Below are 19000 nucleotides of genomic sequence, written 5' to 3'. Positions count from 1 at the left end.
TGGGATTCTGGGATCTCAATCCTAGTTCTGTGCTAATGTTGATTTTCTCTCAGGCACAGGGCACACGGGAAGAAGCAGGAGCCGATGGAGACGCTGGTGCCAGCAGAGCTGCCCCGTATCAGGAACATGGAGATCAGGGTGGTGAAATTCTCCACAAAAGGTGAGAGGTGTAGAAATTCTTCACCCCTTGTACTTCCACTGGTTCCTGGTGCTGTGCCTCTGGTGCTCTGTCTTGCAGGATTATTTGGTTACTAAATTGTTTTAAATACCCTTTAGGACTTTGTTCTTCTGCTTCCAGATGGGAAAATTTGGAGTTGATGCAGTCCTGAGGAATCACTTCCTCCAGTTAAATGCTGACACTTCCTCCAGTTTGTTGCTTTCCTAAAAGAAGGGATTTGGGCTTTTGGAGCTCTCTGCAGACAAAAATGTTGTCTTTAAACCTGTTTTGGTGCTGGGAAGTCTTCTCTGGATTTGGATGCTCTCCAGGAGTGCACCAAAACACCTGGCTTTCAACCATAAATATGTAAACAGGAATTTCTAAGGGAATTCAAAGCTTTGTTCTCCCAATACCTGGTCAGGAGCTGCCACACCTCTTTTGGCAGATTCAGGGAGGAAAGGGGGGCTGATCCCATCCCTCTGGATTTTTCCCTTCAGATTCCCAAGCCTGTTCTCCACCTCAAGCAGCTGAATTTGCTGTTGTCTCTCTGCTGTTGGCAACCTTGTGCCTGACCTGTTTCCTGCCGAGACCTTCATAATTCCTCGTGTAGATCCCATCACCCCTAATTCCCTTCTAAATAAGGACAGGCACAGACCATGGTGGATGTGAGACTGGAAATCAGCAGGAGAGTGTGAGGAAAACCTCGGCTTTTCCTTGCTGGTGGGGAGCAATTGGAATGCAGTTCCAGTCCTGGTCATGCTGGGTTTTGACGTGCAGGTGCCGGGAAGCCGTGGAAAACAGCGAGGGCAGGAATTCCCAGCTCCTTCACAAGCTGCAAAAACTGGAGCAGGAATGCGAGGGTTTGGTTGAGCGCAATGAGGAGCTGGAATCAATTCTGGGAGAGACACAGATCCAAACCAAGCAAGAGAAGGAACAGCTGGAGAGCGAGGTGGAGGGACTGCACCAGAAAGTGAGTAAGGAGTAGGAGAGACAAGGTTTGGGTTTCTTTCATTCCAGCTGCTTTGCTCTCTCATCGGAAGAATAAAATAATGTTTGACCTGGCCCTGCACTCTGCTGTGTTTAGTTTGACAAGAAATGCAGCCAGAAAACCCTGCCAGTTTGGGAGAGAGGGGGAAGGAAGGAAAAAATCCCAGCAGGGAGTAAATGACTCTTGGTTGGAAGTGCAGATTCCCCAGTGTTATGGCAGCATTGTCTTTCCCATCTCCTGTTCCCCCTCACAGAATCCCAGACTGGTTTCACTGGAAAGGGACCTTAAAGCCCATTCAGTCCCAACCCCTGCCGTGGGCAGGGACACCTTCCACTATCCCAGGATGCTCCAAGCCCCGTCCAGCCTGGCCTTGGACACTTCCAGGGATCCAGGGGCAGCCCCAGCTGCTCTGGGCACCCTGTGCCAGGGCCTCACCACCCTGCCAGGGAAGAATTCCTTCCCAATATCCCATCTGACCCTGCTGTCTGGGGCAGTGGTGCTCCTTGATCCCAGGAAATATCAGCAGTTAAGTGTCCTGGTGGCAGAAGATTCCACTTTGGCTTTTCCCCAGGATCTTGGAGATGTGTCAAACAGTGCTGGGTGTGAAGGACCAGCATCTGCAGTGCCTGGGAACATCCCTCTGAACACACAAATCGAGGGATAGGGAATTCTTCCTATCTCGTGGTGCAGTAGCTGCTGTGAGGGGGGGCTGGTCATGTCTCTTGGAAGAGCTCTGAGATCCATCTTGAGAAGCTCTGCTCGATCAAGATGTGACCTCAGCAACCTCTTCCTAACCTGGATCCTACTTGATTTTGGGGACCCTCATCCCAGGGCAACCTAGATCTATTTCTGTTAATAGGACAAGTGCACTCAAATCATGCTTTGACTTCTGGAGGTGGATAGAAGTTCTGTATTATTTGCATGTGACAAATGGGAACCTTTGGGAAATCATGGATGTGAAGCACTTCATTGAACATCTGGTTTTCCAGAACCATGGCAACACTGGGGGCCTCGTTGAGCACCTGCAGGGCCACCTCCATCCTCTGAGCAAGGACTAAGTTGTGGCTGAAGCCTGTCAGGCTGATGCTGCCTTTGTCAGGGTGGTTTTTAGCCTCAGTTTTCTGGAGGGACTCTCCATCCCTCTGGAGTAGCTCTGTGAGGAGTACTGGCTCTACAGGCTGGGTTGGCACTGCTTCCCCAGGGAAAATTCCATGTGGAGCATCACTGCCAGGGCACCTGATCCCTTACAGGGGGAGCAGCTGGGGAATTTACAGCCAGAGAGAACAGAGGAAAACAGAGTTTGGTCTGGCCAGGTGAGTAGGTGGGGTTCTCCCCACAAAGGCTGGCTGAGGAGGTCCTTCCCGTGGGCTGAGGCTCTGCTGCCTGGCCAGGAGCTCTTCATTGCTGGGGCTCTTGCCCTCTGCCCTCTATCTGTGCTGGAAACCCTCTCTGCAGTGGGCCTGGATTGATCCATCCTTCCTGACTGGCAGCTGCACCAGTCCAGAGTGCCCCTAGGGGATTTCTGAGGTGAGGTTTTGGACCCCTCCAGGTTTCCAGTCAGGAATGATGTGTCCTAACACCTGGTGTTGGGTTAAAACATGGTGTAGGAGATGGTGCTGGTGTATCCCACGTGGATACACATCTCCAAGCTGGATTGTTGAAAGGAAGAGATGAGGAATCCCCTGTCAGGCCTCTGGAAAAGCCTCTAAACACAGGCTGAAGGCAAGTTCAAATACCTTAATGAGGGGGCCAGTGGCACCTTGTTTGTCTCCTGTCTCAGAGGATCCATGAGCCAGCTCTGGGATGGGATGGAAAAGGGTCTGTCCACCATGGCAGTGCTTTGGTTTAACTTGGGGTTTGTTCAGCTCATACCAAAGTCTTCCCCCTTGGAGCAGAGTAAACACAGGCCTCCACAAATCAAACATGATGTGTTTTCAGTTCGGACAAATCACTGCTTTGATCTGTGGGTTGTCACACAGATCCCTGGGAATGCCACGCTTGGGAGCCAAGGAGATGTGAGACATTTTGGCTGCAGAGGCTTGGCAGCTGCTGCAGCTGGAAAAGAACCATTTTGAGGGATGCAGGGCCATGGAGCAGAGACGGGATGGACGAGGAGGTGGGTTTTAACCCTTGGATAGATCCATCTGCTTAGCTGGAGGTTGCTGAGCTGTGTCCTGCATTCCCAACGGGCTTTAAGAGCCCTGGAGATGAGGAGGGAAGGGGCTGGAGCCTGGGGAAGGCAGTGTGGCTGGGTGTTTGCCAGCCCTGCCCTGGCTGGGAAGGACTTGGGAGGGTTTTTGGTCCTGGCACAGCTGCAGAAGCCTTGGCTGGTCAGGCTGTGACTCAGGACGAGGACAGCGGATACAGAGTGAGGATTGTTCTGCTGCTGGCATGGGACTGGGAGCACAAATTAAGTGCTTAAAAGTTAATGGCTTGGCGGGAGAATAAAGAAATGCATTGCTGGGTACAACTTCTGACCAAAGGCTGGCTGGGGGTGAGGAGGGGAGGTGTGTTTTGCGTTTGAGATCCCCCAAAGCTGTGGCTGCCCCATCCCCGAAAGTGTCCAAGGCCAGGTTGGATAGGGCTTGGAGCAACCTGGGATAGTGGAAGGTGTCCCTGCCCACAGGAGGGGTTGGGACTGGATGGGCTTTAAGGTGCCTTCCAACCAAAACCAGTCTGGGGTTCCATGGAGCTGGATTTTATCTCCCTCCAGTGTCCCAGCTCATTCCAGGAGAGCCAAGCTCAGACAGTTGGACAGTTCATCCTGGGGGTTTAGAAATAAGCCCAAACAGGATTTCGAGCCTAAGGAATGAAAGGGAAGCTGCCCAGGCGCCTGCTGGCAGCGGAGCACGGGGGCTGCCAGTGCCAAGACTTGGATTTTGGAAAAGGGTCTGTGGCATCCCTGATGGGGAGGAGAAGCTGAGCTGCTCCCCTGGGATGATCCTTAGCTGGGCTGCTCCAAGCTCCTTTTTTAACTTCAGGACCAAAAACTTTTCCCCCCAAGGGCAGATGTCCTTGGGGGGTGATCCAAATGCAGAGTGAGACCTTGTCCAAACTCCCACCTGCCAGGAGGTGCCAGGAGGAGGAGAAGTCAGTGGTTACAGAGGTCAGCACTTTGCTGTCCCAAATCCCGAGTCCTTGGAGCCCTTCTGTAGGGACTGACAACTTCCTATGAGCAGTGAAGGGACCAGGATGAGTCCTGATGGACCAGGTTGAACATCTGCTTGGATGAGATCAGCACTCCCAGCACAGGGAACAAGGATGACCCAGCACCTAAACTGGGGTGTCTTGGGGTCCTCCATGTTGGGGGAGCACCACAATGTGTGGAAGCTTTGAGTTTTCACCATGTGCCTGGAGCAGAATTCTGTCTTTTTCTGGGTTGAGTCCAGATGGCTCCTTCCTCCTTGGAAGCAGCAGGATGAGGGATGAGCTGGAGCTGGCCATGCACACCCCCTCCTGTTCTTTCCTTCCTTCCAACATGGGGCTTATCCCATAACAGCAGCACAAGGAGCACTCTAGGAGTAGTTGTGCATTTAGTTGTGAGTCCTGGTTTGGTTTTAACTTGGAATTTGTCCATGTTTAGATCACCAGTTTGGAGACAGAGTTGCTTGAGGTGCAGAAGAACAAAAGTGAGATGAACGGGAACGAGCAGGTGGCGTCTGGAGCTCAGGAGATGCAGGAGGTGAGAAGTTTTCCTTGGGAAATGAACTGTTCTGTTTAGAAATGTTTTAAATGAGCATCTTAAATGAAGTGAATGTTTTAAACGAGCATCTGAAGTGACCCTCTCCTGGGGATGCTCTTCGTCACCATCTGCTGAGGATTTGTAGCCCCTCAGCTCATGCAGATGAGTGGATTTTTGGAGGAAAGCAGACGACATGATCTCCATGAAGACTCTCCCCGTAGGAATTTGTCTTGCCTTCAGCTCTGTCAGCTGAGGAGTTTGTTATCTCCCCACAAGAGTGAAGTTCTTACCCGTGTGAAGGTGTTCAGTTCTCATTTAGGGCTTAGTGAAACCAAGGGATGTGTAGATACATTTAAAGCTGATTCCCATCAGGTTCTGGGTTAACTTTCCTGTCCATTTGTTCCTTGCCAGCCCAACAACTGGATCTGCCTGGTGTGTCAGCCAGGCAGAGATGGGGGAGGAGCTTCCCAAGGTGTTTTGGGTCAGTGGAGGTTCTGCCAGCCCTGGATAAGCCATGTAGGAATTCCACTGGCAACATTTGAGAACCTTTTTTCTCCTCTTTTTTCCTAGATTTCCTGCAATCTGCTTCTCTCCGCGTAGAAAAAACAATGCTGTAGCAGTGACTCTTAACATTTCTTGTTCCAGATGTTGGAAAGCTGTCAGGAAACCATAGACAAATTGGGAAGTCAGCTGGGAGAGAGGAGGGAACGGAGAAAGCAACTGGCATCTGAGCTGGAGTTGCTGCGGGAAGATCTGAAGGCCGAGAAGGTGGTTCTGGGCAGCCAGGTATGTTCAGCCCCTGTGATGGGACTCCCTGCAGGAGCCAGCTGCCTTTGGGTGCTCCTTGAAACATCCCCAGGTGCCCCCTAAGCTCATTGTTTGGCATCTCTTGATGCATTTCTCTAGCCCAGCCACTTTCAAACCTTTGGCAAAGGGTTTTCAATCCAGCTGCTCTCATGGCACCATCTCTAACTCCAGAATTTATTTTTCCTTTCAGTGAATCTAATACCAAATCAGTAATTCCAACTTTGTAGCCAAACCCTGATTCTCTGGAGGGCAAAGAGGGAGTTTTCAGGCTCAGGTATTAATTGCAGGAATCGAACACCCAGAGCCAAATGAACATCCTGCTGGGATTTCCCCAAGGACCTCAGCACACTTGGCTTGAACCAATTTAGGTCCTAAATCAGCTCCTGGGGATTTTCCTGCTGGGAATTTTGATGGAACTCTTGTATTCCAGCTGGGCCGCAGAGGAGAGACAGTGAGTGGTGCCAGCAAAATTGTCCAAGGGCTGTCAGGACAAGGGCTGAAAATGAGGGTAAAAATTTAGGAGATTGGCAGATCCGTGGCCTGGACAAAGGGACCTGGCAATGAGAGACTGGCAATGGGGGGTCACATCCATGACAAAACCCGTTTTTTAGCACTCTGAGAGGCCTTAGATCAGTTTGTGAGTCCTGTCACTTCCTTGAATCCAAGTAAAAATCCATGGAAGTCCTGAGCTGTTGGCACAGACAGGCGCTGCTGGAGGAACAGTGGCATCTAGAGGCCAGGGGTTGGTCGGGCTGCAACAAATCCACACTGAAACTCAGGATCAAAGCTTGGGATGAAAACAGCCTGGCTGGGAGGAAAAGGCTGGGTCAGTCTATCAGTACACACATGGAAAGGAATTGTCTGATCTGGAGGATGTTGGGAAGAATGGGAAGAGTCCTTTTTTAACCCTTGCCTCCCAGTAGTTCAACCTACTCATGATCCAGGGACCTTTGAATCCAAATCATCCACCCCTGAAAGTCTGATTGGAATTCAGTCACCCACTGGCCACTGGTCTCCCTGAAGGAGGGGCTGTTTTCCCATCAAAAGGCTCAGGAGGAGATGGAATACAGAGCTCTGTGTTAGACTGGAACAGCCTTTAGCATAGAGACTTCTGCATGTGTTTGGTGGATTCCTGGCTTCCCACATGGGCTCATTCCCTTTGGATGGAGCAGCTGCAATGAATCATTTCCCAACAGTGCTGGAAACAAGCTTGGCATGAAATCGTTGGGTTCTGTCACCTGGAAATCTCTTCTTATTTTTAAGAGATTTTTGGACAGTTGAGAGGAGAAATCTTTTTCTGAGCTTGTCATTCGGGCTGTGTTTCATCCACTGACTCTGTTGTTTCCTCTCCAGGGGTTGCCTGACTCCCACTCTGAGCTCTCAAGCCACAGAAACACCTTCCCGAGTCTCCAGAGAACATCAGCCAGCAGGGATCTTGTGGATGTATCCCATGAGAAGCTACACAAAGACAGTGCTTTGTTAGATCCAGAGGTGAGACATGGAAAGAATTCCCAGTTGTTGTGGTGTCTGATGCAGGCAGGAGCTGCTGGGGTGTGTTGCTCAAATATGAGCAAATTTGTCCTGGTGTAGATAAGATGCCTTGGAATTGAAATACCAGGAAATACCTGGGACTGAAAGCTCAGGAAGAGCTGTTGATTAAAAAGCTTTAGGAATCAAAGTTGCTGTTGGTGTTTAGTGAGGGTAATAGTGTTTGTGTCTGAAAGATTTGGGTCCGTCACTGCTGAGCAGCAGATCTGACACTGGGTGGACTCCAGTTGTGATTCTGTCCTGATGCATTCCTCCTTTCCTGCCCCTTTTTTTTCTTGGCATCTTCTCCTCAAATCTCAGGTTCAGGGTGTGCTGTTACCTGGTGTTACAGGGTTAGGTGACGCTGGGAGTGGAGAAGCCGTCCCTAGAGAGGTGTTTCGGGTAGAGTTGGAGCACCTCTGTGACAGCCATCTGAATCCACACCTTGTGCTCCTCCTGGTTTGCCAAGAGCTGCTGCTTTTGTAAAGAGCTTTGGCACGTGCTGTAAATCCCTGGGAGCTGCAGATGGGCCACAGTGGGATGAAATCAAATAAAGAACCATGGCTTGATAGTAGTTAGACACAGCTACTTTCCATGCAGGAAAAAGGACTCGCACGTGTCTCCAAGGGGGAAGAACTGCAATAATTTAGCCACAGAATCACAAGCCATGTCTTGCTGGAGTCCCCAGATTGCCCTGTGCTGCTCAAAAGATTTCCGTCAGAGCAAAGGAAATCCCAGTTGTGGTGTTTTCTGACCTTATAGGCCTCTGAAATCCTGCAAGACAGAGAACAGAGTCCCAAAGTGGAGCAGAAACAGGAAGATCCCTGTGCAGATGCAAAGACCTATGAGGAACAGATGGCTAAAGTAGTGTTTTTGGAAGAACAGATCAAAAACCTGAGGGAAGAACAAGAACTGCTCTGGTAAACCTTAACAAAGCCTGTGGTATTTTCTGCTCCTTGTCTTTGCTGACTAAATTTTTGAGTCTTTTTTTTTTCAAATCCCCATGGGGCTGCTCCTGGCAAAAATGGGTCTGGCATCTTTGTGTTGTCCTCGGGTCAGCATCTCTGATTTTGGTGAATTCCCTCAGTGCCATCAGGATCGGCCAGAATTAAAGATTTTTTTCTGCAGCTCTTCCAGATTGTGAGCAGCCTAAATGGGAGCTGTCCTTAGGAAGGAAGATTCTTCCCTAGGAGTTGGACTAACAGGGTCCCAAAACTCTCCTGTTGTGGGTTCGGGCTCCTCAGGGCTCACTGCTGGCAGAAGTTGGTGGTCCTAGTCCCGCTGGAGATTTGGGGAGTCCTTGGAATCTGGGTGTCCTTGGAGGGGAGGTGTCAGCAGGTGTTTGTCTGACTCCCCTTTTTGAGTAGATCAGGACAAATTTGGAGCTGGAGCATCTGGGCTCAGGCTCTCCTTAGTAAATAAAAGCTTGGATTAAGTCCAGTATGGTTACAGTGACCTGGGTTACTGGTACTGGGATAAAGTACAACCAGCAGAAGGCAGGTAGGGAGCTGCTAAGGAATCATGGAATTCAGGCTGGAAAAGCCCTCCAAGATCATTGAGTCCAGCGATTTCCCAACACTACCATGTTCACCCCTAACCCATGTCCCCAAGTGCCACAGCCACAGGCTTTTTGAATGCTTCCACGGATGGTGATTCCAGCCTGGACAGCCTGTGCCTGTGCCTGGACATCCAGGACATAGAATCACAGAATCCCAGACTGTTCTGGGGAGGAGGGGATCTTAAAGCTCATCCTTTTCCATCCCCTGCCATGGGCAGGGTCACCTTCCTCTATCCCCGGTTGCTCCAAGCCCATCCGACTGGGCCTTGGACACTTCCAGGGATGGGGCAGCCACAGCTTTGGGCTTGGATGGAGAAAATGGAGATGGAGTTTGGGTGAAGATTAAGTCAGGCAGCGGGACTGGGACACCTGAGCCCCTATTCCGGTGTTTTCCTGTGGCTTTGAGTCCAGAGCAGCTCCCATGCCTTTGTGAGGGTTCCTTAGCCAGCCCGTTACCTCCTCCCAGGGAGAGCTGAGCCTTTGGATGCACGTGGTTTTGTGGGAAGTGTCCCAGGGAGACTGACCCTTGCCCAGAACTGCTGCACCCAGGATTGAATCCCCTTTGGAGCCTCCCGAGGCACTTGAGTGTTTCACTGGACTCTCATCTCCCAAGCTTTTCCCCTTTAAGGGTGTTTTCCCTGGATGTGTGTATTATCTCTCTCCTTTACTATTTTTCCTTCAAGCTCTGAATTACTAGAGAGCAACAAGAAGAAGGAGGAACTGGAAAAGCAGCTCAAAGAGAGCAATGAAGAGAAATGGATGTTGCTGGAAGAAATTGCCCAGCTCAAATGTGACATCCGGAGTGCCCGGGAGCAGGGCCCCAGCGGAGACATGAGGAGGATGATCCCAGGCTTGGAGCAGAGGGAAAACAGGTTTCTCCCATGGCAGAACTCGGCAGGCAGTTTAGAGGGGAGCCTTAAACAGGTATGGGCAGCTTTGTCATCTGCATCCTGTTTTTTGTCACTAATTGAGTGGCAAAACTTAATTAAAGTGGGCTGGAAGCCAGTCACGTGGTGTGAGCGATGGTCGGAAATCAGGGATGTGCTAATTTCCTTGTGTTGTGCTTTTGGATGTTGTGCTTGTGGGAACGTGGATAAACTGAACTGATTGCACATGGCAGAAATAAGTGATTTAAATGGAATTTGTTCATCTTTCTCACCTTGTGAGCTGAAAGAGAAAGGGAGGTGCAGGTGTCCCTGCCTAACGGGAAGGAAATTATGGAAGAACTCAGGATGGGGAGACTGAGGAGGAGCTCAGCTTCTGTGCAAGGATTTGGGGGAGAAGAGAGGTCAGGGTGGTCCGTAAGACCAGGGTGGGAGTGGGAAGTAGAGGATAGGAGTCCAGTTGCATACAAGAAGCAGCAAATCCATCCAGCAAGACACAAGGAGTGCAGTGGATGTGGGAAGGAATCCTGATAGAAACAAATTTGGAAAACCCCACAAAACCAATGGAGCCAATGGACCTCCAGGACAACTTACACTGCCAGATCCCACAGTGCTGGATCAAGACTTTTCCCAGCTTGGGAAGTTATCTGGGGATTATGTGAGAAGGCAGATTTGGTCTTCAGGGAATTCCATCTGGTCCCAAGAGCAGAGGGTGAAGGCGCAAAGTGGGAATGCAGATCCGGAGATGGCTGACAGTGATGCTTGAAAGAAAGGCTTTGGTATAACCCAAGCAGAGATTTTGGCCTGTGTGTCAGGAAGGTGGGTGAACCAAGGAGCTCAATTATCTCCCAAGAGCCATTGCAGACCATCGGTGACACCTCCCAGCATCCAGGCTCTGTCCTGTTGTGTTCCTGTCCCGCTGCCAGGACTCACCTTTCTCCTGTTCCTGATCCCTCTGCGAGCTGGCCTGGCTGCATCACTCCTGCTTGGATGCCTGAGTGAGACTCTGGTACAAGAGTACAAAGTGGCCTAGTAGTTTTGCTTTGATTGGACAGGTTTGTTCTAATAGGGGATTTTTTTTTTTAAACTTTTCCTCATCCAGGTTATCACCTCTTCACCTTTGGCCTCAGGAGTTGTATTGGCTTCTCTGAGGGGATGGAGAGAATCATTGAATCACTGAACTTGGAAAAGGCTTCTAAGATCAACTATTAACCCAGCACTGCATATTCACCATAAACCGTGTCCCCAAGTGCCATATCCACATGACTCTTAAAGCCCTGCAGGAACAGGGAAGGGAGCAGGACATGGTGTAGGGACAGAGAAACACCGGGCTTTATCCATCTTCCTGCCCAAATGCCCTTAAATCCAACTGGCTTCTGCTATCATTAATCACCTTTATCCTGCCTTAAAGTTAATTTCACTTCTGCCATTCTTGCAGGGTCTGTCCGAGGAGAGGTTCCAGCAGCAGGAGGAGAAGCTGCAGCAGCTGCGCCAAGATCTGCGGCGGGTGCAGAACTTGTGCAGCTCCGCCGAGAGGGAGCTCAGGTATGAGAGGGAGAAGAATGCTGACCTCCAGAGGCAAAATCTGCTGCTCCAGCAGGAATGCACCAAGGTAGGGACAGAGCCAGGCTGCCCAGTGTGCTCTGCTTCAGCTCCATGGGCATTATGGCCACGAGGACTGGAGCCCCTCTGGAGGCAGGCTGGGAGAGCTGGGGGTGTTCACCTGGAGAAGAGAAGGCTCCAGGGAGACCTCAAAGCCCCTTCCAGGGCCTAAAGGGGCTCCAGGAGAGCTGGAGAGGGACTTTGGACAAGGGCCTGGAATGACAGAACAAGGGGAAATGGCTTCCCACTGCCAGAGGGCAGGGAGAGATGGGATATTGGGAAGGAATTACTGGCTGTGAGGGTGGTGAGGCCCTGGCACAGGAGGCCCAGAGAAGCTGTGGCTGCTCCACCCCTGGAAATGTTCCAGGCACGGTTGGACAGGGCTTGGAGCACCCTGGGATAGTGGAAGGTGTCCCTGCCCATGGCAGGGGGTAGAACCAGCTGATCCTTCTTACCCAAACCGCTCTGGGATTCTGTGATGAATTTCACTGCCTCCAAATAAAACATGCTTTACTTCCTCTACGGTTCCTCTTTTGCTCATTCTGGAATCCTGTCCCCCTTTCCTAGCCGAGCCATTCCAGCTGATTTATGCTGAAGTATAAACCCGATTTCTTCTCTGGGATCTCAGGTCAAAGCCGAGCTGAAGCAGGCCCGGGCCAAACTCTCAGACACCACAGAAACATGTTCCTCCCTCTCAGCACAGTGGGAGAGGAGCCAGCAGAAGGTCAAGGAGCTGGAACTGGAGCTCTCCAAGTGCTCCCAGGCTGACAAGCTCCAGAGCAGCCTCCAGGAGAGGCTGGCCCAGGAGAAATCCAGAGCAGGAGAAGCACAAAAGAAGGTGAGTGTAAGCTGGGGTGTGTTTGACAGTTCTGTGCAGCTCTAGTGCAGAAAACAAGCAGGCTTGCTTCCCCAAATTCCTTTTTGTGATCCCTTGGCTTAATATTATAGGAAAAAAGCCTGTAATTAGTGGGAGCATAATCAAGGCAATGGAAGCCACATCTGATAACCCAATGTCTCTGAAATACTGATAGTGGGGCTGGCAGGCACAGGGAACCCCGATTCTGTTTTTACTGAGGAGATTTCATACTGTTTACTGGCTGGAAAATTCCAAAACCTTGTGTTTTCCATGGCACTGATTCTGCCATGCTCCTCAGAAATCATTGGATTATCTTTTGAAATGTGCAGGATCAAATTGGGTCAAAAAAGGATTGCCGAGAATTTGTGACATAGTACTTGGTCCAAAATCTGGTAGCCATTCCAGAGGTTTTGCTTTTAATGGACTTAGAGTCAAAACAAGGAAATCTTTCCTTCCCATGCGTCAGACACTGGGGGATCAGAGGGGTCTGATTCAGATGCTGGCCTGTACATTCAGAACGTTTAATCCATGTCCATTTTAATCCAAGATCGCAAAACTCCAGCAAAAGCTGAAGGATTCCCAGCACCAGCTGCTGCTGGCAGAGGCCCGTGTTTCTGATAAGAAGCTTCTGGAGGAGGACCTGAAGGAAGCTCGGGAAAATGAAGCTCGAGTGCAGCAGGAACTTCACGAGGAGCAGCTGAAAAGGTCTCTGTGCTGTACAGGGGCTGTGCCAGCCCCAGGAGCCTCTGGCAGCTCCTGGCTGCCCTGGGAGGGTTCAGGGAGACACAAACCACTGCTTTGACCTCCTGTCTTCCCTTTGGACCTGCCTTGTCCCTGGAGTTCTCCAGGGATTCCCCCTTCCTGAGATACAAAAGATTTTTGGAGGCTTCATCTGCCTGGGAAGGGCCGTGGTGTCACTGTCAGCCCAGTGATGCCAACAGCCCCCTTCCCTGTGCAGCTGGGAATGATCCCAGTATATCATCCCCCCTTTCTGTGTCACTGGGACATGGGGACAACTGGGATGTGCTGATTCCTTTGTCCCCTCCATGTCAGCTGGGGCAGGAGGAGAGCAGGGCATGTTTGGGTGACAGACAGACACCTTGGGGGCAGGTCGCACATCCCCCTCCAGCTCTCACTGTCACCCCGTTGTGTTTTCAGGAGGCTGCTGGAGCAGCAGGTGGAGGAGCTGCGGCAGCAGCTCCGGCATTCCCGGGAGACGGAGGCATCGCTGGCCAAGATGCATGTGGAGCTCCAGGCCAAGACCCTGCACGTCCTGGAGGATGAGAAGAAGCTGGATGCTGATGAGGTGAGTGACAGTGAGGGGGTTCCTCGTCATACAAGGGGGAACAGGACCATCATGAGCTGGAATCTGCTCCTGGGGGCCGCTGGAATTGGGAACATCTGATCAGGGCTGAGCCCTTGCAGATCCCACTGATTTCAATAGGAGCTGGAGGAAAAGCAGCATCCCATTGCCAGTTGGTTTCTTGGGATGCAGCTCTGAGGGCACAGGAAGGCTGGGTGGTTTCTTCCTTCCCTTTTTCTTGCAGAGCTCAGAGTTTTTGCTTGGAAATTTTGGCAGAGTCTGTTGTCTGGGAGGGTTCATTGCCTCTCTCTGCAACAAAATCCCGCTGCTCCTTGTTAGGGGGAGGAGGGAGTGGTCTGGGGGGCTGGCTGGCTGGCTGGATGGATATTGGCTGTAGTGAGAACCACTGGGATTGATGAGAGAGAAGCTTTGGAGATCAGGCAGATGGGAGGCAGAGGGGCCCCTCCAGTTGGGGCCACACACACAAGTTAAAAGTAACCCTTTTCCAGCATGTGCAGTGCCAGAAGGAGAACCAGAAGCTCTCGGAGCAGCTGGCACTCCTGAAGGAGGAGAACAAAGCCCTGTATGAGGAAGGTGTCCGGCTCCTGAACCAGAAGGATCTCTATGTCAGGTAATGCCCAAAAACCTGCCAAGGAATGGCCCCTTCTGGGCCTGCTGCTGGATTTGGCTGTGGTGTGGATTTTCCTGTCCAATGTTCAGGCTTTTAGCAATAAATCCACTAGTCCTGTGTGCAGTGAGCTCACCCTCCCTGTCTGCTGTCAGGGAACTCCAGACTGGTTTGGGGGGGAAGGGACCTTAAAGCCCATGCTGTTCCACTCACCTGCCAGGGACAGGGACACCTTCCACTATCCCAGGTTGCTCCAAGCCCTGTCCAACCGTGCCTGGAACATTTCCAGGGGTAGAGCAGCCACAGCTTCTCTGGGCCTCCTGTGCCAGGGCCTCACCACCCTCACAGCCAGTAATTCCTTCCCAATATCCCATCTCTCCCTGCCCTCTGGCAGTGGGAAGCCATTTCCCCTTGTTCTGTCATTCCAGGCCCTTGTCCAAAGTCCCTCTCCAGCTCTCCTGGAGCCCCTTTAGGCCCTGGAAGGGGCTCTGAGGTCTCCCTGGAGCCTTCTCTTCTCCAGGTGAACACCTCCAGCTCTCCCAGCTGTCCTGCTCTCCTTGGCAGCTGAAGGCAGCACAGGAGGGTGTTGGTTGGGGTCTGGTGTCAGCAGAGACACTCCCTGGAGCTGCTCCTTTCTCCTCAGAGCCCTTTTGGTTAATTTGGAGCAGAGTAGCTTTTTTTATCATGAATTTTGAGCAAACATGGGCAAATGTCCCTTATATGGTAGAAATTTCTCTTCTATTTTGGTGTTATTTTCCCTTCTATCTCAACTGGATAAAAATAAACAAGAACTTTGCCCAAATGGACTAGAGGAGAAGAGAAAAAATCAGAAGTGTCAGGAGGGAAAAGTATTTGTCGCCAGTGGCCCAGCTCAAAGAAGCTCCCACTGAAGTGGCTCTTCTTGCTCCTCTTGGCCTGTCCATTGCTGTTTAGAATTCTTAGTTTTCCAACCAATGTGTGGATGTGGCACGTGGGGACATGGTTAGTGCGTGGCCCTGGCAGTGCTGGAGAATGGTTGGACTTGATGATCTTAGAGGGTTTTCCTAAATTTTCTTCCTATTCAAAAGTCATTCCCTTAACCATCCACATCCCCACCAACAAAACCAACTTATCCTTTCCCTGGAACTTCCAGTTTTGGTGCCCTTATAACCTTATTTGTTATAAAGAGCTGGGAGGGGTGAGCACAAGGATTTGTAAAGCTGGGAGTCACTTTTGGAAATGCTTTGGGTCCTTACCAATTTCCATTTGATCGACACTTAAAAATTAAAATTTCCAACAAAAACACCCCCAAACTGATCACTGAAAGAGTCCAGACAGTCCATGTGCTCATTCTGGGCAGGCAGGAGGAGCTGGGGAATGGCTGAGACTCTGAGTTTGGACTTTGAGGAGCCTGAATAAACCCAGGACATTCCTGCCTGGATGGTGACCCCGAGCAAAAGAGCCTTTCACAGCCTGATGGTTGTCCCTGCTTTCCCAGGAAATACAACGAGATGCAGCTCCGGCACAAGGACAAGATCCGCAGGGCCAAGGAGACCTTCATCCACGAGGTGAAACAGAGGGACAGCAGGATCAAACAGCTGGAAAATGAGCTCAGTGAGTCGAAGCTCCAAGTGGAAAAGGTGAGAGGACACATTGAGGGCTTCTCCTGCAAAGGGAGGCTGCAGGGGCACCGCTGCTTCCAAAATAGTCATGGATTCAGGGAATGGTGTGGGTTGGAAGGGACATTAAAGCTCATCTCATCCCAGCCCCTGCCATGGGCAGGGACACCTTCCACTGTCCCAGGCTGCCCCAAGCCCCGTCCAGCCTGGCCTTGGACACTTCCAGAGATCCAGGGGCAGCCACAGCTGCTCTGGGCACCCTGTGCTGGGGCCTCCCCACCCTGCCAGGGAAGAATTCCTTCCCAATATCCCATCTAACCCTGCCCTCTGGCAGCGGGAAGCCATTCCCCCTTGTCCTGCATTCCAGGCCCTTGTCTAAAGTCCCTCCTTGCAGGAAGGGACCAGGGGCACCAATCTATAGTAACAAAAAGCCAAAAGGAAATTCCTGGCTCAGGACTGACCCTGGGGGGAAGCCACATCCTCAAATCCCAGTCTGACACTGGCTGAACTCCATGTTCCTTTGCCTCAGCAATTCCTGCTGGGAAGTGACCCCAGAGCCTCTTTTTGGGGTATTTTACATCGAACAGACTATGGAATTGGATAGTCGTTGAGGCTGGAGAAGACCTTTAAAATGAGGATCTTCATCAAGTCCAACCATCCATCCACCACCAGTAAAGCATGTCCCCAAGGGCCACGTCCACACAGTTCTTGAGCGCTTGCAGGGGTGGTGACTCCAAGCTTTTAGGAGCTGGCATCCTTGATGGTGATACCTTGGGAAAGCCCCGAGGTTTGCAGAGGACAGAGAAGAGTCAAGAGTAACTGGTGGTTGTTCTTTCCTTCTCCACCACCCTCAGGGGAAGGTGCTGATTGCCCAGATCACTGCTGAGAATGAGAAATTACTCCAGGAGAGGCGACGGCTCCTACAAAGAATATCAGACCAGGAGGAGTCCCCTTTGAGCCTCCGGTCTGGGATTCCTTCCCTGCAGAGCAGGTAGGCCCGTGCTGATGTCCATCCCCTAGGATTCTCCCTTTGCCTGGTTTTGTGCCTCTTAAGAATTCCAGAGGAATGTTTGGATTGTGCCCCAGCCATTGGTGCAGTGGCTTTCATGGCTGTAATTAGCCCGTTTTCCCATCCAAGACCTTGCCATTGAGCTGGAGGCTGTGGAGAGCAACAGCTCTGAGGTCGGAAAAGAAAATTCCTGTTTGAAAACGGAGCATGGCTGGAAGGAAAGTAACTTGTGCCTTGTGCCATGCCCAGAGGGAAGATCCTGGAGGAGGAGAATGTTCGGCTGCATGACAAGCTCCAGCTCTCCAGCCATGTGGCCACCTCCCAGCACCTTCCCAGGAGCAGCCCTGCTCCCAACACAGAGGTGAGACCTCGGGAGGGCTGGGATCAGCAGGAATCACAGAACCTGATGTCTGAGGGGCTTGGGAAGAGCTGGATCCAACCCTTGGGATGGAAAGGGCTCACTGACAGCTATGGTGAGGAGCGGCTTTGTGAGGAGCTGAAGGCTCCATACACTCAGCCCTTGCCCATCCCTGAGCTGCTGCCCGTGGGATCCCCTTCCACAGGGACAGGAATCTCACTTGGCACATTCAGAGCTTTTCAAAGGCCTCAGTTGTAAAGTTGGCTCTAGGAAAGGAGAACCAACCCCAAGTGCCAGGAGGAATGTTCCTCCCTTAGGCCAAGCTGAGCGGTAATTCCTGAGCTGAGTGAAGGTACTGGCCATGTTAATGAAGAACTTTGGCAGGAGAAGTGGAGACAATCCAGGAAATCAAAGAGTTTTCAAATCAACCAGGTAGATTTAGGAGTTTATTGGGGCTTTTAATTTGTATAGAACCCAGGTAGGTTGGAAATGAGCTGTTGAGGGGGAAAGGGCTGTTTGGGGCTCACCTGGCCTTGGTGGGGCTTGGTTTGGATTTTTTAGTTTAAATTCACACCCAAAGGACAAATCCCTGATTAGCACCCCTGTGGGGCTGCAGTTGGTGGACAGGACTCTCAGTGAAGCTGGGGGAGATCTTGGAAGACCAGGAACTGTTGGAATTCAGGGTCTGACCTGCACCTCCTCCTTTCAAAGTCTCTGTTCCTCCTTCCAGGGCTCGAAGATCATTCCTGGCTCTGAACGCCAACCACAGAGTAAGGTGTTGCCACCTCCTCGTGCCAGGTACCGTGGGGGGGAGGAGGAGCCAGGGAGCAGCCACTTTAGCATTTTGGCTGCTCCACACTGTGCGTTCACCTCCCAGAAGTCTTTTTTGTTTGTTTTTGGTCAAATTTTAGGGAAAATGGTATTAAAATGGCATTAAAATGGTATTAAAACCAGTCAATTGATGGGATGGAGAAGTCAAATTTTCAGAATATTTTGGGGAACACTGTGGGATTTAGGAGTCTTGGTGCTCAGGGGCTTTGGAAGAGTCTTTATACAAGAGGTGGTGAGACTTGGAGCCCTAGTGCTGCCAGAGCTGTGTCCCACATCACACTGGGATGTGCTCCTCCATTCCAATCCATGCCAAACCAGATGTGAAAGGAAGGCAAAGGGACCCTGCAGCTCAGGGGGTTTGGTAACAGCCCCAGCGGCCGTTGGGGTGAAGGATGGCCTGAGCAGGTTCTGGGCTGGCTGAGGGTGTCCCTTCCTTGGCTGGAGGAGGAATGTGGAGTCTTGATCCAAGAGAAAAGCATCAACATCGCCATGTCCTGCTCAGAGGTGTTGGGTAAGGGTCTCCCAGACTCCACGGAATGACAGAAAATGGAAATTTATTTCCAGCTTCCCACCCCGAGATCTCCCAGAGCTCCTCGGCGCCCTGAAGGCCCCGCAGAATGCAAAGCCTGAGGGAGAGGCTGAAAGCCAGGACTCTTCCTTCTGCCTGTCCCCCTCACAGCCTTCGGAGATCGGGTACCTGAATGTGGCCTCTCCTGGGGATACCCCAGCCCCCACAGCCTCACCACTGCAGGATGAGAGCCAGAGCCTTGGCTCCGAGAACTTCTGAGCTGGGAATGTTGGTGCAGCCTTACCTGGACTGCAGGATTTGGGCTCCTGGGGCAACGGGATGACAGAGCCTGCAAAGAGAATTGCCGAATGGACTGACTCCATGATTTCTGGGATATATTCCAACTGAATGATTCCACAGGTTTTTTTTTTTTCACTTGCCCACCTGTAAGTGTGTGTGTGATCCCAGATCCACTGGAGGCTGGAATTTGTATATAAACTCAGTACAATGGAAGAGGGGTGGGGTGAAGAGTATCTTCCCTCAGCCCTAATTCCCTGTCCAGTCCAGTCCAAATCTATACATTTTATAAATAAAACTTGGGGAAGTTCCCTTTCACCCTGTGCCCACAATCCGTGCCCACACAGTGTCATTCCCCTTTGTCCATGCTCTCAGCGTTCCCTTTGCTTTGTGCAGAGGTGAACGGG

The 19000-nt window shown here is 51.3% G+C and overlaps 1 protein-coding gene across 6 annotated transcripts in view; it reads left to right on the top strand.

Moving 5' to 3' along the window:
• The window catches only part of CCDC30 (coiled-coil domain containing 30), a 34939-nt gene extending 16014 nt beyond the window's left edge, over positions 1-18925 (top strand). For 5 of the 6 annotated variants that reach the window (XM_032131568.1, XM_032131567.1, XM_032131573.1 and 2 more), the window contains 17 exons: positions 54-160; positions 935-1127; positions 4729-4827; positions 5473-5613; positions 6988-7125; positions 7924-8081; positions 9403-9643; positions 11042-11215; positions 11834-12043; positions 12609-12766; positions 13220-13367; positions 13874-13995; positions 15470-15611; positions 16445-16581; positions 16849-16960; positions 17688-17755; positions 18353-18925. In XM_032131568.1, coding sequence (XP_031987459.1) covers positions 54-160; positions 935-1127; positions 4729-4827; positions 5473-5613; positions 6988-7125; positions 7924-8081; positions 9403-9643; positions 11042-11215; positions 11834-12043; positions 12609-12766; positions 13220-13367; positions 13874-13995; positions 15470-15611; positions 16445-16581; positions 16849-16960; positions 17688-17755; positions 18353-18575 — 2571 coding nt within the window. In that variant the 3' untranslated portion in view covers positions 18576-18925. The remainder of the gene's footprint in view (positions 1-53; positions 161-934; positions 1128-4728; positions 4828-5472; positions 5614-6987; positions 7126-7923; positions 8082-9402; positions 9644-11041; positions 11216-11833; positions 12044-12608; positions 12767-13219; positions 13368-13873; positions 13996-15469; positions 15612-16444; positions 16582-16848; positions 16961-17687; positions 17756-18352) is intronic. The other variant, XM_032131569.1, reaches the window with a different exon arrangement.
• Positions 18926-19000: the final 75 nt, after the last annotated feature.

This window comes from Corvus moneduloides, chromosome 22, assembly GCF_009650955.1.
Source record: "Corvus moneduloides isolate bCorMon1 chromosome 22, bCorMon1.pri, whole genome shotgun sequence".
NCBI classification, from domain to species: Eukaryota; Metazoa; Chordata; class Aves; order Passeriformes; family Corvidae; genus Corvus; species Corvus moneduloides.
Note: the sequence above shows the minus strand (reverse complement) of the source record. Positions and strands in the feature narration are given on the sequence as shown.